Source organism: Myxocyprinus asiaticus, chromosome 23, assembly GCF_019703515.2.
Source record: "Myxocyprinus asiaticus isolate MX2 ecotype Aquarium Trade chromosome 23, UBuf_Myxa_2, whole genome shotgun sequence".
Lineage (NCBI taxonomy): Eukaryota > Metazoa > Chordata > Actinopteri > Cypriniformes > Catostomidae > Myxocyprinus > Myxocyprinus asiaticus.
The window spans coordinates 41030406-41058081 of NC_059366.1; the positions used below are offsets into that span (position 1 = coordinate 41030406).

At 38.4% G+C, this 27676-nt stretch overlaps 2 protein-coding genes across 6 annotated transcripts in view; both read right to left on the reverse strand.

Moving 5' to 3' along the window:
* The window catches only part of LOC127413532 (actin-binding LIM protein 1-like), a 65542-nt gene extending 65110 nt beyond the window's left edge, over positions 1-432 (reverse strand). The window contains exon 1 of one of the 4 annotated variants that reach the window (XM_051650757.1): positions 229-415. In XM_051650757.1, coding sequence (XP_051506717.1) covers positions 229-325 — 97 coding nt within the window. In that variant the 5' untranslated portion in view covers positions 326-415. Of the gene's footprint in view, positions 1-228 lie in introns of all 4 variants that reach the window. The other 3 variants (XM_051650754.1, XM_051650752.1, XM_051650756.1) reach the window with 3 other exon arrangements.
* An 8135-nt stretch (positions 433-8567) lies between these two features.
* LOC127413527 (FHF complex subunit HOOK interacting protein 2A-like) lies at positions 8568-27335 on the reverse strand. 2 transcript variants are annotated; one of them, XM_051650743.1, is made up of 17 exons: positions 27034-27335; positions 26042-26120; positions 25665-25834; positions 24880-24984; positions 24405-24527; positions 23949-24191; positions 22362-22558; positions 20790-20904; positions 20521-20597; positions 19762-19954; positions 18493-18665; positions 16367-16510; positions 16170-16260; positions 15692-15835; positions 12734-12874; positions 12319-12422; positions 8568-11827 (listed from the first exon to the last, which is right to left on the reverse strand). In XM_051650743.1, the coding sequence occupies exons 1-17, from the start codon at positions 27076-27078 to the stop codon at positions 11716-11718; spliced, it is 2256 nt and encodes a 751-aa protein (XP_051506703.1). In that variant the 5' UTR covers positions 27079-27335; the 3' UTR covers positions 8568-11715. The 2 variants fall into 2 exon arrangements, with proteins under 2 accessions (XP_051506703.1, XP_051506704.1); XM_051650744.1 differs by lacking the exon at positions 12734-12874.
* Between the last annotated feature and the right edge of the window lie 341 nt (positions 27336-27676).

Below are 27676 nucleotides of genomic sequence, written 5' to 3' on the forward strand. Positions count from 1 at the left end.
ATCTCTCTGTTGCAGAGCAATCATCAAATTTCACCTCACATTACAGATCTAGCATCAGCCCCAGTGTAAAATTAAGTGGCAACTCCCTTATCTACCAAAGCAATGACACATGTACACATATGCCAAAATCAGACACATATGGATTAAGCCTCCAGCAAATACAAATGCATAAATCATATGCAAAAAAGACAACTTGGCAGCTCTCTCACGGTCCGAGACCTCGCTTACCGTCAAGTCCGAAACAGGATGTAATTTTTTGGGCGTAGTTGCACAGTCCATCGTACGGAGGCTGTTTTAGCTGCTGCACTGCACTTCTATCCCCCATGTCTACTGACACACACTCGCACACACCCTTCCAAGCTTACACACTCTCGTTCCTGCTCATACTCTCACAGGACGGCCCAGGCAGAACATTCTGAGGATCTGTCCTCATCAATATTTTACATTCACATGCGGTCATGGGCACACACACACATACGTACCAGACTCACACACTCTCGCACACACATACACACTCACAAAAGTGCTGAGGCAGTGTGCCCTAGCTGTGTGTGTTCTGGTGTCCGGACTGAGAGAAAGTAGAGGAGGAGACTCGGGTTACCTTGGTACCCGTTGCCAAGGACAGGCCGGTGATACTGCAGTCTAAACAGGTAGAAGTGAGCTGGTGCAGCGCAAGGGCGGGGCATCTACGGGATGAGCAGTGCTATCGGTTCTCTAATGGATCTGACGAACACAAAGATACAAGCACACACACAAACAAAGATCTAACAAATACATACAGATATTTGAAACACTTACACATTCTTTATTTTATATATATATATAAAAAATTTCTTTTCTTTTTTCACATTTTAGAATAATAGTAAAGTCATCAAAACTATGGAATAACATAAATAGAACTATGGGAATTATGTTGTGACTAAACAAAATCCCAAATAAATCAGAACTGTGTTATATTTTAGCATCTTCAAAGTAGTCACCCTTTGCAGAGATGTTCGATTGGGTTCAAGTCCAGGCTCCGGCTGGGCCACTCAAGGACATTCTCGGAGTTGTCCCTAAGCCACTCTTGCGTTGTCTTGGCTGTGTGCTTAGGGTCATTGTCCTGTTGGAAGGGGAACCTTCGGGCCAGTCTGAGGTCCTGAGCGCTCTGGATCAGGTTTTCATTGAGGATATCTCTGTATTTTGCTGCGTTCAGCTTTCCTTCAACCCTGACCAGTCCCCCAGCCCCTGCCGCTGAAAAACACCCCCACAGCATGATGCTACCACCATGCTTCACCGTTGGGATCTTATTGCGCAGGTGATGAGCGGTGCCTGGTTTCCTCCAGACATGACACTTTGAACTGAGGTCAAACAGTTCAATCTTCATTTCATCAGACTAGAGAATCTTGTTTCTCACAGTCTGAGAGTCCTTTAGTTGCTTTTTGGTGTCTTGCACTGAGTAGAGGCTTTCGTCTGGCCACTCTGCCATAAAGCCCAGATCGGTGGAGTGTTGCAGTGATGGTTGTCCTTCTGCAAGTTTCACCCATCTCAACACATGATCTCTGGAGCTCAACCAGAGTGACCATCGGGTTCTTGGTCACCTCTCTTACCAAGGCCCTTCTCCCCCGATTGCTCAGTTTGGCTGGTCGGTCAGCTCTAGGAAGAGCCTTGTTGTTCCAGACTTAAATTATGGAGGCCACTGTGCTCTTGTGAAACTTCCCTAGATCTGTGCCTCGACATAATCCTGTCTCTGAGCTCTGCAGGCAGTTCCTTTGACCTCATGGCTTGGTATTTGCTCTGATATGCATTTTCAGCTGTGAGACCTTATATAGACAGGTGTGTGCCTTTCCAAATCATGTCCAATCAATTGAATTTGCCACAGTGGACTTCAATCAAAGTGTAGAAACATCTCAAAGATGATCCAGAGAAATGGGATGCACCTAAGCTAAATTTCAAGTGTCATAGCAAAGGGTCTGAGTACTTATGTCAGTGTGATATTTCAGTTTTGTTCTTTTTAATAAGTTTGCAAAGTTATCATAAATCTGGTTTTTGCTTTGTCATTATGAGGTATGGAGTGTAGATTGATGTGATTTTTTTTTTTTTTTTTAAAGCATTTTAGCTTAAGGCTGCAACATATAATGTGAAAAAATTAAGGTGTCTGAATACTTAATGCACTGTATATATACACACAGTATAAAATACATACAGTTCACACAAAAGTGAAAATTCTGGCATCATTTACTCATTCTTATGTTCTTCCAAACCTGTAAGATTTTCTTTTTCATGTGGAACACAAGAAGAATATTGATGCTGACCTTTGTTGTCAACTTTCTGCTTAACATGTGCTTTTGTGCTCCAGAGAAGAAAGAAAGTCATACTAGCGTGCAAAAGTCACACAATGTTCACCTCAAAGCAAAATGTGCTTAAATAAATATTTCAGGTTTAATACAAGTTAAACTCAGTCGACAGCATTTGTGGCATAATGTTAATTAACACAAACATTAATTTGTACTTGTCCCTCCTTTTCTTGAAAAAAAAAAGGAGGACAAATCTGGGTTTCAGTGAGATGCTTACAGTGGAATTGAATGGGATCAATCTGTAAATGATAAAATACCCAAGTTTCAAAATATAGCCACAAGACGTAAATAATATGCATGTTAACATGATTTTAATGTGATAAAACGCTTTAAACCCAGCAACAGTAGAAACTGCAATTTAAACAACTTTATAGCTCAAATTATACATAAGTTTTAACAGAAGAATTAATCTAAGTGCTTTTATAAAATGATAAGCTTCACATTTCTGCCTTTAAACCCTCCAAAATAGTCCCCTCTTACTTCCATTGTAAGTGCCTCACTGATAACCTTGAGAAAAGGAGGGGTAACAAAGTTGTTATATTTGATACAAATTTACACAGATACAGTTAGTAAGTGATTTTGTGACACTACAGTCATGTTAACATGTTTAAAGTTAACATAGTGTGGCTATACTTTTGGAACGATTCGTTTTTATTTATTTTTTAATCCCCATTTCTCCCAATTTGGAATGCCCAATTCCCACTACTTAGTAGGTCCTCATGGTGGCGTGGTTACTCACATCAATCCGGGTGGCGGAGGACAAGTCTCAGTTGCCTTCGCTTCGAAGACCGTCAATCCGCACATCTTATCACATGGCTCGTTGTGCATGACACCGCGGAGATTCACAGCATGTGGAGGCTCATTCTTCTCTCCGTGATCCATGCACAACTTACCACGTACACCATTGAGAGCGAGAACCACTAATCGCGACCACGAGGAGGTCACCCCATGTGACTCTACTCTCCCTAGCAACTGGGCCAATTTGGTTGCTTAGGAGACCTGGCTGGAGTTTTTTTTTTTTTTTTTTTTTTTAAATAAACATGGGACGAGTTAAAATAATTTTTTATGGAAATCAACATTATGCCACAAATGCTGTCAATTGAGCTTAACATGTATTGAACCCGGAGCTTTCCTTTAAACATATCACCTTTAGTTTTAACTTAGTACTAGCAAAATGTAAAGCAACTTTGCTTTACTGTAACTTAGTAAAGCTAAATAGAATTTATTAAACCCTTTGGCTATAACTGATACTGTATGTTTGTATTTTTCAGATGTCTCTTAAAAATCTAAGCCACATACTTTATTATGGTCTCTCATAAGAGGGGGTGCTAAAAGAGAACTAAGGAAAAGTGCAGCATCATTCAAACTCTGTCATCATTTATCAATAAGTGTACAGTATCTGTCTGCGTCCTTCAAGGCAACAAGAAGCTCCACGCCCACTCCAACGACCCCCTTGGGTCATAAAGCAACAGTTTATTGGCTAAATAAATGATTAAAATCCTATGCAATCACTGAATGATAAATTATATTTACCAAATAATATTTTTGAAATTACAGTGCATCCGGAAAGTATTCACAGCGCTTCACTTTTTCCACATTTTGTTATGTTACAGCCTTATTCCAAAATGGATTAAATTTATTATTTTCCTCAAAATTCTACAAACAATAAACCATAATGACAACGTGAAAGAAGTTTGTAAAAATAAAAAAATAAAAAATAAAAGAAACACATGTACATAAGTATTCACAGCCTTTGCTCAATACTTTGTTGAAGCACCTTTGGCACCAATTACAGCCTCAAGTCTTTTTGAGTATGATGCTACAAGCTTGGCACACCTATTTTTGGGCAGTTTCTCCCATTCTTCTTTGCAGGACCTCTCAAGCTCCATCAGGTTGGATGGGGAGCGTCGGTGCACAGCCATTTTCAGATCTCTCCAGAGATGTTCAATCGGGTTCAAGTCTGGGCTCTGGCTGGGCCACTCAAGGACATTCACAGAGTTGTCATGGAGCCACTCCTTTGTTATCTTGGCTGTGTGCTTAGGGTCGTTGTCCTGTTGGAAGATGAACCTTCGCCCCAGTCTGAGGTCCAGAGCGCTCTGGAGCAGATTTTCATCAAGGATGTCTCTGTACATTGCTGCATTCATCTTTCCCTCGATCCTGACTAGTCTCCCAGTTCCTGCCGCTGAAAAACATCCCCACAGCATGATGCTGCCACCACCATGCTTCACTGTAGGGATGGTATTGGCCAGGTGATGAGCGGTGCCTGGTTTCCTCCAGACATGACGCTTGCCATTCAGGCCAAAGAGTTCAATCTTTGTTTCATCAGAACAGAGAATTTTGTTTCTCATGGTCTGAGAGTCCTTCAGGTGCCTTTTGGCAAACTCCAGGCGGGCTGTCATGTGCCTTTTACTGAGGAGTGGCTTCCGTCTGACCACTCTACCATACAGGCCTGATTGGTGGAGTGCTGCAGAGATGGTTGTTCTTCTGGAAGGTTCTCCTCTCTCCACAGAGAAACGCTGGAGCTCTGTCAGAGTGACCATCGGGTTCTTGGTCACCTCCCTGACTAAGGCCCTTCTCCCCCGATCGCTCAGTTTGGCCGGGCGGCCAGCTCTAGGAAGAGTCCGGGTGGTTCCAAACTTCTTCCATTTACGGATGATGGAGGCCACTGTGCTCATTGGGAACTTCAATGCTGAAGACATTTTTCTGCACCCTTCCCCAGATCTGTGCCTCGATACAATCCTGTCTCGGAGGTCTACAGACAATTCCTTGGACTTCATGGCTTGGTTTGTGCTCTGACATGCACTGTTAACTGTGGGACCTTATATAGACAGGTGTGTGCCTTTCCAAATCATGTCCAATCAACTGAATTTACCACAGGTGGACTCCAGTCAAGTTGTAGAAACATCTCAAGGATGATCAGTGGAAACAGACTTCTTTCATGTTGTCATTATGGGGTATTGTTTGTAGAATTTTGAGGAAAATAATTAATTTAATCCATTTTGGAATGAGGCTGTAACATTACAAAATGTGGAAAAAGTGAAGCGCTGTGAATACTTTCCGGATGCACTGTACATGTCACATATATTATTAAACCGGAGATATAAATGGTGAAATTAAACATTTCTCTGTTCCACTTTCTCCAGTTAGCTCACAAGCTAACTGGTTAGCCTATTAGCTGAACATACTGCTAGCTTCTTTTCCTCTTCATTTTCATCACATTTTACCTCACTGTTGTGTACCACTGTTTGTATGATTGTCTTCAACAGAATTTTTAAGTTATGGTATATTTAGTAATTTTGTATCTTTGTGGTTAAATTTATGTTTAGGGGTAGGGATAGGTGTTGGTGTAGGTTTGCTGCAGGACTCCAAATAAACAGTGTATGAATGTGAAATAACTGTTGGAAGACTGAAGCATTTTGCTGGTTATTTCAGTTAGGGGACATAAATTGTAGTGGGCATCAGTGGTGTGTCCAGACTTGTTTTACTGGGGTGGTCCAACTGGGGCACGATTCATTCAAGGGTAACATGAAGCGTAACATAAATAATATAAATATTATTATTAATATTAATAATAAGATATGTATCAAATTATTCAGTGTTCATTGTAGCAAATTCTTTTTTTAATATTATTTAAACATATTTAATACAATTATTTAGTATTTTTATTATTCAAACATAATATTGCAATGCACCTTTATAGTGTGATTTTTTTTTATTTATTTTTTTTTTACTTTCAATCTTAACTGTCCTCAAGAGGCAATGCAGACATCAGCCAATAACACAAAAACAATTAACATTGAAAAATATAAAAAATTATGTGCATTTATAAAAATAGGCCCAATAACCTACTGCTGGAATAAAATCAATAAAATTGGCTACCATGCAAATATCTTACCGTTACACCCCTAATACAGAAAAAATGCAAAATAAAGATAACAACTGACCCTTTGCTAAGCTTTAAAGGTGATGTAGGTTATCAGAAAACTCAAAACCCTGTACTTCTGTCTTTCTGGGATGTGTCTTAATGCAAGCACATATTCCGGGAAAGCTGGTGGAATGTGAAAAACAAAATCTGGCAGTGCCAGAACAGTTACCGGAATGACTTTTCCAGGATTCTTTCCAGAACCTCTGTGTGAAAGGGCCTCTGGTTTCTTCAAGTCCGCTTCACGGGTGCGCTTCAGTGTCATAGACTCGCAGATGTGACCTGAAGCGCGTTCTACAGTGCGCGTTCAAGCCATTCTACATTTTGAAGACAAAACTTCATTTTTGTACGCAGTGTTTCCCCCGAGTCCACTCGATTAACTGTAATTTCTTGACACTGTGTACCACTCCTATTTAAACCAACAAGGTTTTACCTGGATTTACTGAAGCTCCGTCTCTGACTTGGGAAATTACCAGTAATAGTTTAGAATTTAAAGTGACCAATCAAATTCTAGGGGGTGGCCTGGGCCACACCAAGCCACCCATTTGGACACGCCCCTGGTGGGTGTGCCTTGTAGTGGGTGAGTCTGGCAATAGTCTGACAGACCCTTCTCTTTACATATGCCATTGTAGAAGTTTACTAGACACAGTCAGCCATGTTATTTAATTTATAAGTTAAAGTGTCCAAAAACAAGGCGATAACTAGATTAACCAAGCAGTATCCGGCTGGTCATGTGATCCAAACATGGCAGCCACCATTAAGTGGACCCTCTCCATGCAGAATAAAACAGCTTTAATAAGGTTACTTCTGTGACTGGAGTCTTCATCATTTGTGAGTGGTTATGATTTTATACATAAGTTTCAAAATTACGATTCATTTCTTTAGGAGTAAAATGTTTTAGTGAGGCAAAAATTAGTGAGTGCACATTTAAAATTTGTGTAAATTCAATAATTTTTCCGATACACATTTTCATTAAGGTGAAATGATTGAATGATCAGTCTCATTCTATGTCATTAAATTATCACAGACCTTTTATGGAGTTGTCAGTCAGTTGATATGTTTCATAATGGATGAGAATTCTTGAAAATCTGAAAGGAACATTCTCGTACCACTTATATACAAAAACCTGTGGGTACGCTGTAAATCACAGTTTATGCAGCATGAACAGGTAAGATTGCAATGACAGCAGTTACTATCAATTACAGGTGCTACAGTGGCTTCGTGTGCTGTGCATGAACGTGTCCCACTCACCCCGCACAGACATCCCCGAGAACACCGTGTCCAGTCTGATTGATCTGCAGAAAACTCCAGGTCCAGCGTGTCATGATGAAAAATGCTTCAGAATACGTCCTGCTTTTACTCCTCTGTAAGAGGGTACACTTCATATCAACATTTAATAAAATAATATTTAATATTACATACTATTACTATTACTACTACTAATGACTAAATACATTAAAAATACTTAAATAAAAATAGCATATTCTTATAAAATATTTAGCTATTATAAAGTGCCCTGCATATGCACAATCATTTGTATAAGAACAAAAGCAATATTATGAAATGCTAAAAAACCTTTAGTTATAAGGATTTTAAAGCATTTATTATTGAAGTGTTTATAATAATTTATAATTTTATTTATCACACATATATATATAGTGAAACTCTTTTTTTCACATATCCCAGCTAAGCAGGGGTCAGAGTGCAGGGTCAGCTATGATATGGTGCCCCAGGAGCAGATAGGGTCAAGGGCCTTGTTCAAGGGCCCAACAGTGGCATATTGGTGGGGCTGGGGCTTGAACCCCCAACCTTCTGATCAGTAACCCAAAGCCTTAACTGCTGAGCCACCACTGCCCCAACCAAAGATAAGCATATTTTAATTGTTGTGTAATAAATAGTTGTCAAATGATGTTTGAACAGTTGGAACAAATGCTTTAAAGTCAACATGAAATCAAAATTGACCCAACTTATTTTATTAATGCACATTCTTGGTCTTTCAAAAGAATAATAATTAAAAAAAAGTCTTACTCCAGCTTTATAACAACTTTGTACTGTTTCATGTTGACTTCAACTTGTTCATTTGATGTGAACTGGGTGTCATCTCTTAGCAAGATAGGGATTTCTGGTGAAAACTTTTTTACTGGTCACGTACACGGCAACGTTTTGGGAGTGATGACCACACAAATCATGGGTGTTAAATCAGGGCCTCTGTTTGAACATTGTTCCATGTTTTTCCACTTGAAAGATGCCAGTTGCACGCAGAGAATGTGGTCTGAAAAGCGAAAATTGCAATACCAATCTAAACCAAATTTGAAGAAGCAAATGTTTTAATTGGGATGGACTGAAGTGAATAAAGGAAAGCCACAGGAGAAAGCAATTCTCACTGCAGAGTTTTACAGCCCCAAAATTAAGCAATTGGGATCAAATGTCATTTAAACCCAAAAAGCAAACCATTTAACAACCTTGTTCTTTTAAAAAGTGTCATATTGTGACACCATGGCAGTGACGCTCAAATTCAATTTGTCTGAAAAATAACTGTAATCTGTACAAGTAATGGGAACAAATCTGTCATGCAAAACACTTGCAGGTCTATGCAGATGAATTACATGGAGAAAACAAAACTTTATCTGTTCACAGAAGAAAGTTCAGATTCTTTTTTAAACCAATTGGAATACATGTTTTTACAACTTTAAAAAAATATTTTTTTTTTCTTAGGCATATAACTCAAATCAAGGGCTGCAGAGGTCATATTCAATAACCATTCACTGCATTTAAAATAAGGCAACACAAATATCCACATAAATAGGCAACTGAAGACAAAAAGACTATTGATCAAGTCAGGAAGAGAAAGTGAATATGCATGCATTTCACACCAGACATGTCTACGGTTATGACTGTACATTTGTATATACACAGTTCCAAAATGATTCAGAACTTGGTATAAAATGTGCATGATTAACAATGAAAAAGATGCTATATTGTTCTTTTTCTCTGAGACAGACAAAATGATCCTACGATGATCCTTTGGTTTTTTAAAGAAAATAAAAGACAGACATAATATTTATGCATATGTAAAACTGACAAATATACACTAGTGTGCAACTCTTGTGGCTATATATGCGAACCTTGATGCAACACATTGAAGCAGCTTTAAATATACACTTTTATGGTGGATGGAAGTAATGTTTGAAAGTTTAAGAAAAACACATTTTACCACAAACATTTGTCTAAACCCTGTAAAGAACATTACATAAAAGCCGCAATGTCAATTCATTTTGAGAAGGCCCTGGAAGCTACCTCTTCCCAAAAAAATCTTTCAAGCTGTGCCCCTTCTTTGCCAAATGTACACAGTGTGGTATTAGAACAGTGTGTCCCTTTTCAAAGAGGAGCTTAGGAAGAGAGCAGCCTGATAAATAACACTTGCTGGTATAATTCCATACTGCCAGATAATGCAAATGTAAGGTTGTTCCAAACTTGTATTTGTTTTCTTTTGTCTGTGAAACACAAAAGAATATCTTATAGGTAGAATGTCTGAGCAGCTCATTTCCATACAAAGAAAATGGATGGTGATATTTACTGCCGAGCTCTAAAAAGACAAAAAAGCAGGGGCCTGGGTAGCTCAGCCAGTATTGACGCTGACTACCACACCTGGAGTCGTGAGTTCGAATCCCAGGGTGTGCTGATTGACTCCAGCCAGGTCTCCTAAGCAACCAAATTGGCCCGGTTGCTAGGGAGGGTAGAGTCACATGGGGTAACCTCCTCGTGGTCGCTATAATGTGGTTCTTGCTCTCGGTGGGGCATGTGGTGAGTTGTGCGTGGATGCCGCGGAGAATAGTGTGAAGCCTCCACATGCACTATGTCTCTGCGGTAATGTGCTCAACAAGCCATGTGACAAGATGCGTGGATTGACAGTCTCAGACACGGAGGCAACTGAGATTCATCCTCCGCCACCTGGATTGAGGCGAGTCACCACGCCACCACGAGGACTTAGAGTGCATTGGGAATTGGGCATTCCAAAATGGAGAAATAAAATAAAAGACAAAAAAGCACCATGGAAGTATCATAAAAGTAGCCAATATGACTCATGCATTTACAAGTTATATGATTGCAATTTCAGTAATTATTCACTGAAAATCTTCCCCTTGGCTGTAGCTCTCAAACCTGGCACGATGCATCCAAAGATGCTACTGTCGAATTGAACACAAGCACGAAAAAGATTTGTGAGCTCTGGCGGAGGGGAAGATTATCACTCACTCACGACTTCAGTTTTGGTCTGTTCCTAACACAAAAGTTATCATATGTTTTCAGAAGACTTTGAATACAGCACACAAGTCGTATGGACTACTTTTATGGTGCTTTCTGGAGCTTGACAGTATAAATGACAAACCACTTTCGTTATACAGTAAAAAGAGCTCCCCGGACAATCTACCTAGCATCTCCTTTTGTGTTTCATGGATGTAAGAAAATAATACAGGGTTGAAACAACATTTGGGGAAGTATGATGGGTGAACTATTCCTTTAAAAGTAATTTTAAACCTGTAAATAAATACACGACGATACAAGATGATGGAAATAGCTATTGTCTAGCTGAGACCAAGGCACACACATAACATAATTAAGTTACACAACTATGTTGTGTATATGAAAAAATATTTTAGGAACACTGTCAAGAAAATAAAGGATGAACCACTCTCCGGGGACCCATGTCAGCGGAACTGAATCAGGTTTGTTTTAAGAGTGCAAATGTGCCTAGTCTGATTCAGATCGTTCCAATTCAGAGTCCACACTGCTTTTAATACGATTTAAAACAGCGGCAAATAACATCACAAAGAAAAAGAGAGGACTAGCTTAAAAACTTTTTCAAATTCTCCAATTGTTTAAAAACAGACTTTGAATCCTGAGTTACTGCGATTTTACATCACAAATAATTGTGTGTTGCATCTGACATTCGTATTTATCTACTAGTGATTTTTTTTTTCTCAGAATAAAGCAAAATAGCAGTATCTTTGATACTGTAACTAAAAAACAATAATGAACACTTAAATATTCAATTTAGTGTGTTCTGTCATTTTTGAACTTCAGATTTAAGTAGATTCTGTTTTTACTTACAGACTTACTTACATTTTTTTCTTAAGATATGAATTAATACAGTTTTTTACTTTAAATATGAACGCTATAAAATTCTCTCTCTCCTCTCCAGCAGGACTGTTCTGCGAGAGTGAAAAGTCATTCCAAAATTCAGTTTGTCTATCCAATGTCTTTATCAGAACAGTTTGCTCAGCCAGTTATGGAAACATCCCCTGATACCGTGCAAGAAACATCCCTGAATGCGCGTCCTGCCGCAGGCTGCAGTCTGCGCTGAGGGATGAGTGCAGTTTGGTTTGCCATTCCTGTGTCATCCTCCCCCTTTCGTCTATTTATTCATCTGTTTGTGTCCTGCGTACGGCGGCGAAACATTCAGGGAGAAGTGGAGGCGGATGCATGGAACTTGACAAATGCTATAGCGGCGAGCTCTTTGCAGAACTCCTCCAGAACAATGACCCCCTCGAGCAATGTCACGTGATCAATGCTGGAATACAAAGATGAACCTTATTATCAGATGTAAACTGATTCATAGTAAAGGAATGAATCTCTATTCAACAGGTAAGGGATGTCAACTGGTAAGGGAATGTACAGTCAAATGGTCATTATTATGAAATTCTCCCACAATGGGGTCCTGATCACCCTGTAAGGGGTTGTTTTACGATAGTATCAGTATCAACTGACTGTGCATGATACTGCTTATTACATGGCTACTTAGCAAATGAATAAATAAATAAATGGACATGCAATATTGATTTGAGTTGAGATTATTTTACTATGCAAGAAGAGGCTGCGTAGTGATATAAGAGACATGAAACTAGCACAGCTATGTTGTCCGACAAACCCAAAATGCAGTAATTATGACAACAGTGAAACAATGTTTCAAAGGCAAAAAACGTTCTTGATCGTCCAGTCAAATGTGGATTATAAAACAGTCTCACTCTGTTTATTTTCTGAATTTTCTGAAAATAAAAATACCTCATCCCCTCAGGCTCGAGCCCCAGGAGTCTCTTCCTCACCAGCAGAAGTTTAGGGGTGAAATCAGGAATGCGGTGAATTCTCAACATCAGATCTCCAACCACCTGATCAAGCATCCAGACAAACACCAGTGCAATGGGTTAAACAGTCTGCATGGGTATGAATTAATCCAATTCAGCCTTATTTAGGCCAAGCTGAAGTATCTGAACAAATATATTTTGTCAGAACTAAAATCTTTTCTTTCAAGAATAAGACGTAGTGGGGCAGGGCCAGTTTTCAGCAACACATTTTGAATCCATAAATTAAAATGCCTAGGTTCATGCCTGTAAAACTGAAAACTGCAGTGCTAGTATTATTAATAATATCACTTATAGTGTTTAAAGTAGTGATTCAGTGTGGAGAAGAGCAGTCGTACCCTGACAATGACTGAGAAGAGAGACCTGCAGCCCGGTGCAAGGTTAATGTACGGGTCGAGCAGATACTCATGAAGATGAGCGTGAGGCAATAGAGAGAGTTTAGACAGCACAGACGTCACCTGCAGGTTAACGTCATATGGCTGGATGGAAAGAGACAGACAAACAGAGATAAACATCAAGAGACTTTCCAACAATGAAAAGGCTTTAAAGCAGCAGCTGTTACGTCACAAATTCTAGACACCAGGGGCCGGATTCATGAAATGTTCTTAAGAAGGAAATTCTTCTTAACTACCATTTTCTTCTTATTTTCTAAATTAAGAGTATTTTGTATTCCTGAAAAAAAACAAAACAAAACAAAAACAAAAAATCTTTAGAAAGCTCATCGATTTTCTTAAAGGTGCAGTATGTAAGATTCAGAAACCCTTGTTATTAATGACACCTGTGGCCGTTAAGTGAACTGCAGCCAGCTACCTGTTGCTCGTGCTCATGCACACACTACATAGGGACGCACGCATCAGTCAAAACAATGACGTAACGTACAAAGAGACAACGTGATTCACCGGCATCATGCTGACAGATGAGGTAGCATAATTACACAGTTATGATTTTTTTACTACAATCTTTGAGACTGGCATATTATATTTGACTCTCCAGTGCTGAAACAGGGCTAAAACAAAGTGTGGATATAGGTCTGACTATGCGAGACTGTAGATTGAAGTAATCACTTTTCTTTGCATGATACATTGACTGCATTTATATGATAGCCTAAGTCGGCGTTAGCTAGCTAGCCAGCTTTACCAGTAGCTTAATTTGGTGGATGATGACAGTGGCTGTTTATAAAATAGACTGTACATTATAAATATGTTGACACAATTCAGTATTGATGTGATTCCATCACAACTGTCATTTTGATATATCGATGCGCTATTGTTTTATAATAATAGAATGTATATATTTTCTGTATAACCAAGTTACGTTACACTAATGAATGGAGCTTTTTGCATTATCTTGAACATTGTCTAGCATTCATTTCATGTGTTATTGTAGTTTACCTTGCTGAATAATTACAGATTAACATTGTTTATGAGTTACTGTGCAGGCAAGATCAAGTTAGCTAAAATTACACAGATCAATCCTTATGGCACTATATTTCACATGCTTTGCAGTTATGTTAGCTTACCTGTCCAATAAGAAGAATGCCAATTCAGGGTCAGTTTTGATCCCCAAAACCGAATGAAGGTCCCTCCAAGAATCAAATGCCCTGCCGATGTTCACTCTAGTTTTCGCTCGATCAAGATCACGTTCCCGCTTAGCCAGACGGGATTCCGTAGATACATTTGTTTTTTTGCTTTTTGTTTTTTGGCTTACTCAGAGCTTGTGTAGGAGTCAGTGTTGTGCTGGACGTTTGCTGGATTCCATCTCTAAGATAACGTTACCTAGTGTTGCAGTTTGTTGTTGAATAGCAGAAGAGAAGCTATTACTGTCTGAGGCAAGGCGCTCGGGAGCGTGCATAAACGTCACATCCTTTGGATTTTCCTGGCAAAAGCGACCCGCTCCCTTCGCATGAAAATCTGTCTACAGGCTTTAATAGGCAACCTAGGAAGTCAGGGAAGGGCTCATTTTTTAAGTTACGTTACAAGCCGTTCACACATTGGCAAAAAAAAAAAAAAAAAAAAAAAAAAAAAAAAGCCAATATTACATGAAAATTGTTACATATTGCACCTTTAAGAAAAACATAAGAATTTATTATATTTTTTAAATTGTCATAATAACATCTTAAAGTTACGATTATCTCACAGTTGATTTTTTATTAATTTACTAGGTTGTTTCAAATGTGACGCGTTCTATCATGATAAGTCGGAAGTCGCAATGGGCTGTTTATGTAGACATTTTATTATAGACCAAAACACTTTTTGACTGTTTTTTGTTTTATGTTATTTTTATTTTCAACATTCAAATAACCACATACTTCAAACAATAAATGTTGTTTTGAAGCTTCTTATTGTGGTGACCAATCATGCAAGTCAATTCAAATGGATGCACAGCATAGCGCACTCTCTCTGTGATCTATACAGTCCATAGAAACATAATAATTATATCATTAGAAAGCTGAGACTGTCCTCCGCCACCCTTTCCCATGCCCACTTCTTACTTTCCGACATGATATAATCATCAAGCTTCTGAAGGAGAACTTTTTTCCTTGCAGTAATTTCCTCAGTGAGAACCTCCAGCTCTTCTAAACTCAAGATGTTTCCTTTCTTTTCCTCTATGTCAAATTCAATGTTGTCAAATAGTTACCAGCAAGTAAATTATCCAATGACGATTAACGTCGTTGAAGTAACTCATCTCACGCACTTTACGTTTAAAAAAATTATCTTGAGGTGCTTGCAACTTAAAAAAAGGTTTGTTGTTTAAGACGAGGCCAAATCATGAGCAGGCTAGTATAATCAGAATATGTCAATGCCTGTCATTTTATGCTTAAGAAAAAAAATTAACATGCTCTTCAGAAAATAACTGAGAACGTCTTGAATTTTTCAAGAATTGCACTTAAGAACATTCGTATGAAATGCTTATAATTTATCCTAAGAACTTTACAATTTTTGTGGTAATCAACATTATGCCACAAATGCTGTCGATTGAGCTTAACTTGTCTTGAACCCGGAATATTCCTTTAAATCAGCATAAAGACAATACATCAGCTACCACCATGCTGTATAAACACTGCACAATTCAAATTATATTTTACAGTTATAAGAATGAGATTTCAATCTGAATGCCCTTTTATTTTTTCTTGATTTTTCTCTTGATTTTTGGTGAAATGTGATCTGAACATATTTTTGTCAGGTTTGGTGAGATTCACCCTTATGTCCTGTACTGTAAATACTACTGCATGCTATTGAATCACATTAACTATCAGCACATCAACATGTCAGTACACACATTTATAGTTCACACACCTGGTCAAGTATTCGTCCCATTCTGTCAAACAGCATTTTAAGGAAGTGTCCCTCGAAGAAAGGACTGTCCAGATTACACTTCTCGAAGGGTTTAGGACAGCTACGCCAGTCCCACCTCTGACAAACCCCACAGAAGTCCCGAAACTGTCAACATACAACCAAATATTACGACAATGGCAGTAAATCTGTCATTTGTAATTATTTTCATGGGGAAATATCAAAAAGCAACAGTCGACATCACAACGCAGCAACAAATGGATCTTAATAATAATAATAATAGTTCACTAGTTTTGCAATTCTTCCTTGTCGCGCAACTTGCAAGTAAAAGTGTGTTAAAACAGATGCTATGAAAATGCCTCTGATCTAAACTTCGATAGCAAAGAAAAGGCGTAAGAAATGGCAAGTTCGATTCATTTCCATAAGTCAGTTTAAACTGTCCTGTAAATGAACCATTGGTATCAGCAGTTTAATTCCTCACCTGTCTGTGTGCATCTCTCAAGTAGGTGTCATAGCCTGTGCCCTCAACCTGATAGGACGATTTTGCCTCATCTGGCACCAAACACAAGAAACTATGGGGAGACAACATTAAATGATTACCAGCAAAGATAACATTTTTCATAAAATGATGAAAGAAAGAATCTGGCATATCACAGCTGGTCAGATGTGCTGGGGTACCTGTTAACTATCTTGTGAACCTCAGTCTTCCCATCAGGTTTGGTGTGTTCTGTGCTCTGTGGCGGAGAGCACCTTAACCAATCAGGACTGGAGAGTCTGTTATCAGGGGAAAGGTCTGAGAACAGTGGGTCTTCCTCCAGATCTCTGAAGAAACAATGCAAATCACTCATTAGACTATAAAATGAGAACATGCATACTACACCTCATAGCAGTATGTGCTTATATCTCTGAAAATACATACTTCACACAACCCAAGAAAAACAACAGTATAAAGCATCCCAACAAGAAATTACTAAAGAAAAAGTGGTAGAATTGTTATGGTTCAATACCACCATAATATATATATATATATATTTGAAAACGCATCATTATAAAACATATAGTTCCGAACTAAACTCTGATTTTAAGAGTCACGCTCAAAGCCATTCTAAAAGGCCAGTAAACGCACACCTGTGACTGCACTTTCTATGTTAATGTGTCAAGTGCTTGGCCACAACAAATAGCCTATATTATGCTAATGAACTATATCACTTAGCAAAAGTGTTGATTATTGTTATAATAGTTAACTATTTTTAAAGCATTGGTGTCTTATCCTAACACTCTTACCAGCATTTTATAAAACAACAGGTCACTCAAGGTCATGTGTGACACCTTTAACCCACTGTTAAATTACTCTTGTGGTTAAGTGCAAAGAAAAATTTTCCGCAACAGTTAAATAAGCATAAACTCATTATTGTGTGCTCAAACCACTATAAATAGTTATTTTAAGTGGGTGGAGCTTAAAATTGAGTTTGTATGTCAAAAAGGCATAAAATGACTTCATATAGGTTAGAAGCCTGCTCTGTCCTTGTTAACTTTTACAGAAATTGTTTTAATGGGGCTTGCTGCATTAAGCATTCAACAAATTTTGCCTTCAAACTAGGGCTGAACGATCTAGGCAAAAAAATCAAATTGCATTTTTTTGAAAATGATTGCGACTGCCATGCGTTTATTAACATAAAAAAATTAACATAGTAAGTGTTTCCCTTTGACCAAAATTAAGTCATGGGCAAACATGCTCAACTGCCAATAGTTTTTGTCTACTTTGTGATAGGTTCTCAGTCCTTTTTTCATTATTATTGGATTTGAAAAAAATAATGAAGTTATTATTAAGAAATTATGAAAATAGATTGTGTATATATATATATATTATTATTTAAACAACAGCATATTTATGTACTAATTTCATTTACTAATTTACACTTGCATGTGGCATAGCTATGCTATCTGGTTAAACCCTTAAAATAATATTTTGGGTTCAATACATGTTAAGCTCAATCGACAGCATTTGTGACATAATATTGATTACCACAAAAAAAAAAAAAAAAAAAAAAGTTTGACTTGCCCCTCCTCTTCTTAAAAAAATAAATTAAAAAAAGCAAAAATCTGGGTTACAGTGAGGCACTTACAATGGAAATGAATGAGGCCAGTTTTTGAACGTTAAAATAGTCACTTTTTCAAAAGTAAAGCCACAAGACAAACAATATGCATGTAAACATGATTTTAGTGTGATAAAATCACTTACTAACCTTTTCTGAGTAAAGTTATAGCCAATGTTATGGGGTGACTTTAGATTTGGATAGTAACTTTTAGCAGCCAAGCATATTTGGATCTACCAAATTGTGCAATTAGTGAATCCAGAGCGCTGCAAATACAACGCACTAAGCTCACTAGCCTCGGGTGTGCTTTGAGTAGCCTACGTGTAATACAATACAGAGAACAGAGTTGCGCACATACAGTAAGCACAGCTAGCAGCGTTGGCAGCCTATTTATTTATTTAATTAAATAGCAGCCCTTGCGGTTTGATAATCGCATTACGTCATATCGCAATTTAGATTTTATTTCGATTAGTCGCACAGCCCTACTTAAAACAATGATTACTCAATACCTGTAAAAAATAAAAATAAAAAAAATTCACGAACAGTCTGATTACACTGCATCCAACCCAACATTTAAAAAATATAACTTTAGTTGTCATGCATTTAAGTTTTATTCATTCAAAATTGTGGTGAATTCAGGATCTTGAAAATAGCAGGCTTTGGCAGTGCAGATGGGTCGATCAGAATGATGGAGACAGCAGCTCTTACACAGCATCATGCGGTTGGCCGTTCTCCATGTGTTCCCGCTCCTCTCGTTCCTCTGGCTGTTTGTTTTCCATGTAGTTGCGTTCCTCTAAGCAGCGCAGCACCAGGTTCTGTAGAATGTGCTGACAAGGTTTCTGCAGCAGATGCTCAAACAGCCTTAGAGTCATTATGCTGATCTAGAACCACAAACAAAACCACACCTTCATCAAGTCCTTCAGAAGAACCTTAATACTGCAGAGGTATATCTGTAACGAGCTGATGAAGATTTGTGTAGAACATTTTATGTGATATATCCAGATCCACTGCCACCTGTTTTTAATTCCAAAATGTAGATCACAGTACAGTTGAAGAATTAGGGATAGTTCACCCAAAAATGAAAATTCTGTCACAATTTACTCACCCTCCTGGCATCCCAGATGTGTCTGATTTTATTTCTTCTGCTGAACACAAATAAAGATTCTTCTAAACATATCTCAGCTTTGTAGGTCCATACAATACAAGTGAATGGGTGCCAAAATTTTTAAGCTCCAAAATCCACATCAAGGCTTCATAAATGTAATCCATAAGTCCAGTGGTTACATCCGTGTGTTCAGACACTATATAATAGGTGTGGGTCAGAAACATCAATATTTAAGTCATTTTTATCATAAATTCTCCTCCCTGCCCAGTAGGGGGCAATATGCACGAAGAATGTGAATAACCAAAAACAGAAGGTGAAAGTGAAGGAAAAAGGACTTAAACATTGATCTGTTTCTCACCCACACCTATCATATCACTGCAGAACACATGCATTTATCCACCAGAGTTGTCTGGAGTACTTTTATGTTGCCCTTAAGTGAATTTTGGAGCTTCAAAATTTTGGCACCCATCCACTTGCATTATATGGACCAACAGAGCTGAGATATTCTTTTAAAAATTTTCATTTGTGTTCAGCAGATGAAAAAGTCATACACATCTGGGATGGCGAGAGGGTAAATGACAAGAGAATTTTAATTTTTGGGTGAATCCTTTAAGGCCATTTTTTAAGGCTAGTACATGTGCAAAGATCTCAGTACATGTGCGTAGAGTTTCAGATCTACACTAGAGAATGAAAGCATGTTTCTCTGAACGAAACGAACGAAACAAACGAAACCCAGACTTTTGGTCCACACCAAAAAAAAAACATGTGAAAGTGCCCTATAGTCGACTATAGAAGCACAGCTAAAGTTGATTTAATCTAGATCATCCAGTCAAAGCAGGATGAGTTGATTTGTTGAATGCAGTCAGGGTTACCTCATCTGACAGGTGGTCACAGTGTTCTATGAGTCTGTGCCTCAAGGGATGCTGGGTAATGCCAGCAAGTGTCTCTGGTCCTGTTTCCTCTCCCAACAGGAAGTAAACTGTCTCTTGCAGCAGGGCCTTTGATGTCACCTGTCTTATGATCCTGTTTAACAGCGCTGTGGACGTCAGAATACCGACCTCTGACCTGGAATGAGACATCAATGTGAAAAGTTAAGAGCGAGTGTGTGTAAAAGAGAAAGATAACACTTTTTTTTTAAAGCAGAGTATTGGGGTTCTAGTGCATAAATATTACATACTAATACTTCAATACATTAGCAGGGGAAGTGAGAATAGCTGGAGACAGCTTAGAAGTCAACATGAAATCTAAATGAACCCCATTTACACAATATCAAATAAAATAAGTAAATAAAAAATGGTACGTCTTCATAATCGTTTATCATATTGTAATAAATTGCTCCACCTCTTAAACGACTTTCCTTTTTGGCTGATGTCACCAAGCCCTTATACTTTTTAACCCCTCCCCTTTCTGGTATGTAACACCCACTTTTCACAGTCCAATCAATTCCAAATGGGTAAAATCAGGTCCCAACCCTATTTTTTTTAATTTTTTATTTACAAATACGTTAGCAATTGCAAACTGCGTTTCATGTTGACTTTCAATACTTGTTTTACTATCTACCTGTCTACCCTTTCTCTTGCCAACACACTCAATGAACTACAAAATATATACAGTTTCTAAAGGTAACTTACGTTTGCATTAGCTGAGGCTCCATTACAGCAATGAAGAACCGCTCTCTCATGGCACGGGCCAGAACTGCAGCAGCTGTCTACAGTACAAAACAAACACCTAAACTCATAAATGCTACAAAACAAACACCTCATCCTCTTTTTATGAAATTGTCCATCTGGCCCAAAAATGTCTCCATATATTCTAGTCATATTTAGTTTGATAATGGTTAGTGAGCAATGGCTATTTGCTCTCTAATCTTCAGCCAGGTTTTTGATTGAATTGTTTTTACCTTCTGAGCCTCTTTGATGAGCTGATCGCAGTAGTCCAACCATGACAGGAAGGAAATGAGCGCACGTTTGCCAGCAAAAGCCACAGCATCCTCCTTTAGATTATACACATCCAGCCTATACACATACATACACTCTAAATTAGGGCTGGGTATTGATACAGATTTCCCGATTCAATTCGATTTCCGATTCACAAGCTTTCGGTTCGATTTTGATTCAATATCACTAACTAATGCTGTTAATTATACTGGGGCCCTAATTATATTTTATTACTTTTTCATCATTTTAGCTTTTTAAAAATGAACAAATAAATGCATTCAATCAATAAATAAGATCTTATATTTCATATATTATTTTTGTTGCATATTTATTGTTAAATTGCATAATTTGTACTATTTACATTGATTTGTTGAACACGTGCTAAAACCGTTACTGTCTCTTTAACAAACAAAAACCATAATTTCTGTAAACAGCGCCTTTAAATGAGGGCATGTTAACTAGAGAGGACTCGAATGGCTTTACCTCATCTGTGCGATGCATGAATAGAATTAAATGTTTTTTTTTTTTTGTTTTTTTTATCAACAACTGACTGTAAAGAACAGAAAGGGCATTAAAAGAGACATTATTCAAATGACAAATGGGTTGCGTAGATCTCCTCTTTGGACACACATTCCACAAAACAACTTTTACTCAACACGCTGTGAAAGGATCTCGCTGCTGAACATTTCACAACTAAACTACACAATTACTGGCGAGTGAAATGTAAACATTTACCAGCCAATTGCCAAATATGGTTGCAAATGCAAGTGATTTGTAGTGGAGGGTTGCGTAGTGGAGTGAAAGATCGATCGATTGGGATTTAAGAACTGATAGAGATCATTCAAATGAAGATTGCGATGCATTCTCTAAATAAATAATTCAAAACAGTTCCAGGTAATTTTTATTATTCCATTAATTTTAGGATTGCTCTAAAAAAATTATTTTTATTTTTTTTTTTTACAGTGGATTATTAAAGGCCCAGGTATGCTTCTTTTCGACCACGTTGAGCGTGGTGAGATGAACGCGTCTGACGCATGCCCACTACAACTTCTTTGTGATACTCTTTTAGTAGAGTCAATGACCAGCGCAAGCACCGACGATGCGCACATACGATGACTGCATCCGTGAGTCGAGAAAATCCGGCCGGCCTAGATTATGATGAAATTTACGTCACGCATACTGTGCGTGGAGCAATCCATGTTTTAGAGCATGGCGTAACTTGTAAAAATGTATATTCATCCAAGAAATTTCTTTGACTTTCCAATACTTTTTAAAATGCACTTCATTTCCACGACTTTTCCAGCCTGGAAATCACCATTTAAAAAATTCCTGATGTTTTCCAGTTTTTTTCATGACCGTGGGAACCCTGTATTTAGGTTAAGCTTTATCAACAGCATTTGTGGCCTAATGTCAATTTCCACAGAAAATATTTTCTACTCAAACCTCAGAACTTGCAAAATTCCTTTAAAATGTAAACGGTGTTATGTTTGATTAATATAATGTAGGTTTTGGACTAAATAGGGTTATTCCTGTACCCCCAGTTTACAGACTCCGCAGTTTCAATGTCAAGGGGGTCCATGGACTGTGGCAGAGCCCGGTAGAACTGTGCCAGCCGGTCTGTGAGCAGGTGACTCAGCTCGGTGTTCTCAGTGAGGCATTTGGCTGCAGCCGGTTCAGGCAAACTGACTATCAGCATCAGCCCCTCACATGCTTTCACCACAATACGCCCATCCTGAGAGAGAGAGAGAGAGAGAGAGACAACATCAGTCAACACACATAAACAACACATCTGTCCTCAAATGATCCCAACAATCCCATTCAAGTATTTAATAGCTGGACGAGTCAAAAAGTTAGAAGAACTGGCTCACATGCACAATGCATAATGATCTAGGCTACTATCACACTTACACCCAGGTTACTTCACATGTGCAGCCCCTGTAGGCTATTTAGTACATTTCAAGTTGCCTTGGCTAGGATTAGAAATAGTGCAAAAACAGTAAGTGACATTATAGGGGTCATGTATCCTACATTTTTAATAACAAAATGCATTTTCTGAGGTTAACTTAATGTTAGTAAATGTTTTTGCTCCAAAAACATCTTTTATGTAAATTTTTCCATCCTTTCTCTCTCCCTAAACAGACCGTTCACCCATATAACTTCTATGTAGACTGACTTTAAAAAAAAAAAAAAACACTCTATCCTAACATTGGGATCCTTCAAATGGATATGCAGAGCGGCATGTGCTGCACACTGATAGGAACAGCACAAGGTCTTGTCATCAGATTTGGTGTTCGTATTAATATATATCCCAATTTTTTGAAGCTTAGTTGTAATCTTTTTAGGGAGAATGTTGAGTTTTTACAACAGTGTTTCCCAATCCTGTTCCTGGAGGCACACCATCAATACACATTTTGACTCCCTAATCTGGTGCATCCATTTCAGGTCTTGGAGTCTACTCACGAGTTGAATCTGGTGTGTTAAGCCCACAGTATACTTCGGTTTATTTCTCTTCAGGAGTTTAGAACTATAAAGATATCTTTATATTCCTCGAGACTTGAGTTATACAAATGCAGGCATCTCCTCACACACGTGCTCTTGAAATGCATATCCACTGTTGTTGTTTTCACCTTCTTCTCCTGTTGTTTATCGGTGATTACATCATCTTCTAGCGCTTAGTGACAGCAACGGTTCAACTGTGCTTGATGCCACCTTGTGGAACCACTAATAAGTGCAAATAATTCCAGGTGCACACTGCGCGTTCAGAGTATGCACGGTTAGAAAAATCGGGCCGCAATGCGTTCAGTGCTGGAGCACTCTGCTGATGAAGAAATTTGCATCAAGCATCTTATATGCAGACACCTAGCGTTCACGTCAAACCGAAGTATACTCTAGGCTTTAGATTAAGGAGATATGAAAAATATATACTGTTGGAGTACCACCAGGAACAGGGTTGAGAAACGCTGCATTATAGTATGTTTTCACAGTTCAGTGAAGTCTAATCCAATTTGATTCCTCATGAATCATGATATGACCCCTTTTAGAATCCCAACATCTCAAAAAAGGATGACTGGTCATGTTTCAGCCAGCAGGGGGCGAGTATAGTGGTGGAGAAATGTACTCACCGGACTCTTAGTGAGGTTGAGCAAGGAGCTGACTAGGTTGCAGTTGTCATTGTTTGACAGTGTAGAATGGACGGAGGGACTAGCTTCTCCCGGGTTGGTGGATTTATACACTGCATCTTCCTGGGCGGATTTGACTGGACTGATATTTTGATTCCGATTCTGTCCCGTGTCTGGAGAGGATGGATCCTCTTTCACCAAATCAGCTCCATCATCTTTAGCAGCTTCCAATCTTTTAGTCTTATTCTGCAGAAACAAGCATAACTGGAGAGTGGAGAACTACCAGAATGCCAATGGTAGTTCTGTTCCAAAACCTTTTAAGGCATCATGGGTGCACTCATGGCACAAAGTCTGTTCAAAAGCAATAAGATTATTTGTTTTGTCAAAACTCTAGGATGGACAGACAGACAGACAGACGAGAGAGAGAGAGAAAATACAGACACATTTCCAAAAACTCACTTCCAGGAAGAAGTTGACGAGGTAAGGGTCCTGCTTAAGTTTGGCACAGACGGTACACAGAAACTGGATCTCTTCATTCTCTGTAGGAGCAGCCAGAACCTCCCCACACAGATGGATCAGTTTCTGAGGAAACACCACACAACATCTTGCATGGTCAGATAAACATCTGAGGGATTTATTCTATGTCTTTATCAATTACATTACAGCTGTATTAGTGACAGATTTTTACAGTCTGGCAATAATCAAATTTACTGTATGCATAGAATATCCAGAGCAACTACATTTGGCAAAATGTGCAGTATACAAAAGAGCACACTGCGTTATGTAATGTATCTCACAATGCAATACTGTAGATGCATAGTATTTTCTAAAATTGTTAACAGTATACAGTGTGTACTGTGCAGTATTCTTATATTCCATTCCAAACATAGGCAGTGTGTAAAGTGCGAACACAGTGCAAGACTTTGCTTATCACCTGTACAGGTCTGTGCACATTGATGTGAGGCAGAAGCGGCTGGCGAATTCGACCCAGCAACTTAGTGTAGAAACTCAGAACCTGCTGTTTCATTCCAGGAGGGCACTAAGGGAAAAAAAATCCAGGCAAGGGTTTAAGCTACATAGGCTAAAGAATCACAGGTACACTTACTGAGGGTACACCTGTACACCTACTTATTCATATGATTATCTAATCAGCCAATTGAGTGGCAGCAGTGCAATACATAAAATCATACAGATACGAGTCAGAAGCTTCAGTTTCAGTTTTTCACCATCAGAATGGGGAAGAAAATTGATCTCAGTGATTTGGAGCATGGCATGATTGCTGGTGCCAGACGGGCTGGTTTGAGTATTTCTGTAACTGCTGATCTCCTGGGATTTTCACATACAACAGTCTCTAGAGTTTACTCAGAATGGTGCAAAAAACAAAAAACATTCAGTGAGCGACAGTTCTGTGGACGGAAATGCCTTGTTGATGAGAGAGGTCAACAGAGAATGGCCAGACTGGTTCGAGCTGACGGAAAGGCTACGGTGACTCAGATAACCACTCTGTACAACTGCAGTGAGCAGAATAGCATCTCAGAATGCACAACTCGTCGAACCTTGAGGTGGATGGGCTACAACAACAGAAGACCACGTTGGGCACTTTATTAGGACCATAGTGTTCTTCGGAACAGTGGCTTTCTAATCTACCCACTAGCTCTTTTCTGGGGTGTCAACACCAAACATTTGTTTAAAACAGTAATCATCATCATTCATACTCACATCTGCCTTGCCCAGGGTGTAGAGTGTCTCCAGGATCTTGTGGTGGAGAAGATATTCCATACAAGGTCCCGTCTCTCCTGACTCTCTTTCCCTCTCCTCCTGGGTCAGAATATCCAGCATCTGCTCCAGGTGGGAGGGGATGTTGGTATCTGTCACCGGGGCTTTGTCATCTACATAAACAAAAAAAGCAGACATGACAGCATAGAGTTCTTTGGCAATGTGCAAAAGCATGTAATACACATTTAAGTCAGGTTATTAAATGCTTCCATTCTGCTGCTCCTATTTATCGTTGCCAACAAAAGGCATGGTCAATCACATTTTTAGTAAACATTCACAAGGTAAGTCAGTATGCAGAGCCATTGCAGGTAAGCTCTCACCTGAGGTCTCTATGTAGTAATGTGTGATGGCCTTCCAATGATAGACAAAGTCCTCTTGCAAGGGCAGTGATGGCGCAAGCTGAAAAATCAAATAATCGATCATAAACATCTGTCGATTCTCATACCAAAATTAAATGCATACTAAATGATGAGCAAAATCAAACTGCTTCAAGAATTAATGTGTGTTTGGTACACTAAGCTAATACAGGTGTAGTTCATCAAATTAACTCTGAACATGTTCCATTAAGTTTGACAACCAGATGTTAAACCAAACTTATTTTTTGCAATTTTTGCAAAATTCAATCTTTCTTTAAAATAAATGCCAATTGGTTTGACATTCTGCTATTTAATGCAATAAAACTCTTGTTCTTGGGGCAAATGTACTCAAACATTTTTAACACAGTGTTGGTATTTAGAAGAGAGAGAGAAAAAAATTTGATGTTAAGAATAACAACAGAACAGTTATTAGTTTTGATTACCAAGTGTGTGACACAGAAACAGCTGTTTGTTTACATCCTGCAAATGTCTTGCTAGCATGCTAACCGGCTAATCCCTATACATGCTATGCATATTTCACATCATACTGGCAATATCTTCATAACACGTGTGATAAATATGAATTTATATTCATTATAAACTCCAAAGATCCAAATACATGGACACATTCAGCCAAATAAACCACAAATTGCGCAAGACTTAGCACAGCTGCTACATACAAATACAAAGGCTGAATGTGACCAGACTGATCATAAAAAACACAATATACTACAATGCCAACGACACACACCTTCAAACACCCGCCAATAAACAGATAGGGACTTTTAAAAGGTGTTTTTCCATCTGTTGTTTATAGCATCAGCTAGTGTGTTTAGTAGCTAGTGTCTAGCAGGCCTTTAGCACATCCAAACAAACTGACTCTCACTTTCTGAATTCACATTTAATTAGTCAAACAGCCATTAAATGTGCTCTTATAGTATTGTTAAAGGTCTTACCGCCTCGACAGCGTGCTGTAGGATGGAGGTGAATTTGGAGAACATGTTGTTTTTGGACAGGAGGAGTCTGGTTTTGGAGATCTCCCCTCTCTTGCCTCTGCTTCCCTTGCTGCGGTGATCCAGATTGAAAATTTACACTAAAACACACGTACATGTACATATATTTCCAATACGCTTCGATTGTGTGTATTTACATTTCACCACGTGCACACTGTAATGTAGGTAAGGCAAAACATGGACAGTTACACTGTGAGAATAATGTGGGTTTGTCTTTTTAAGGACACGGTGGCACTTTCCTTGCGCTCCAGACATGCAGAAAAACGAGATCAGTGACCACTGCAGCCAATGTTCTCCAGATTCCTGCAAAATAATATACTGAAAATAGACGAACCAATATTCTTTTTCACGTTGTACTAATTTTATTTTAAACGAGGCTTTAAAAAATAAAAAAATAAAAATAAAAATAATAAAAAAATAAATATATATATATATATAAAAACTCAGCAAAGAAAGAAACGTCCCTTTTTCAGGACACTGTATTTCAAAGATAATTTTGTAAAAATTCAAATAACATTCCAGATCTTTATTGTAAACTGTTTAAAAAATGTTTTCCATGCTTGTTCAATGAACCATAAACAATTAA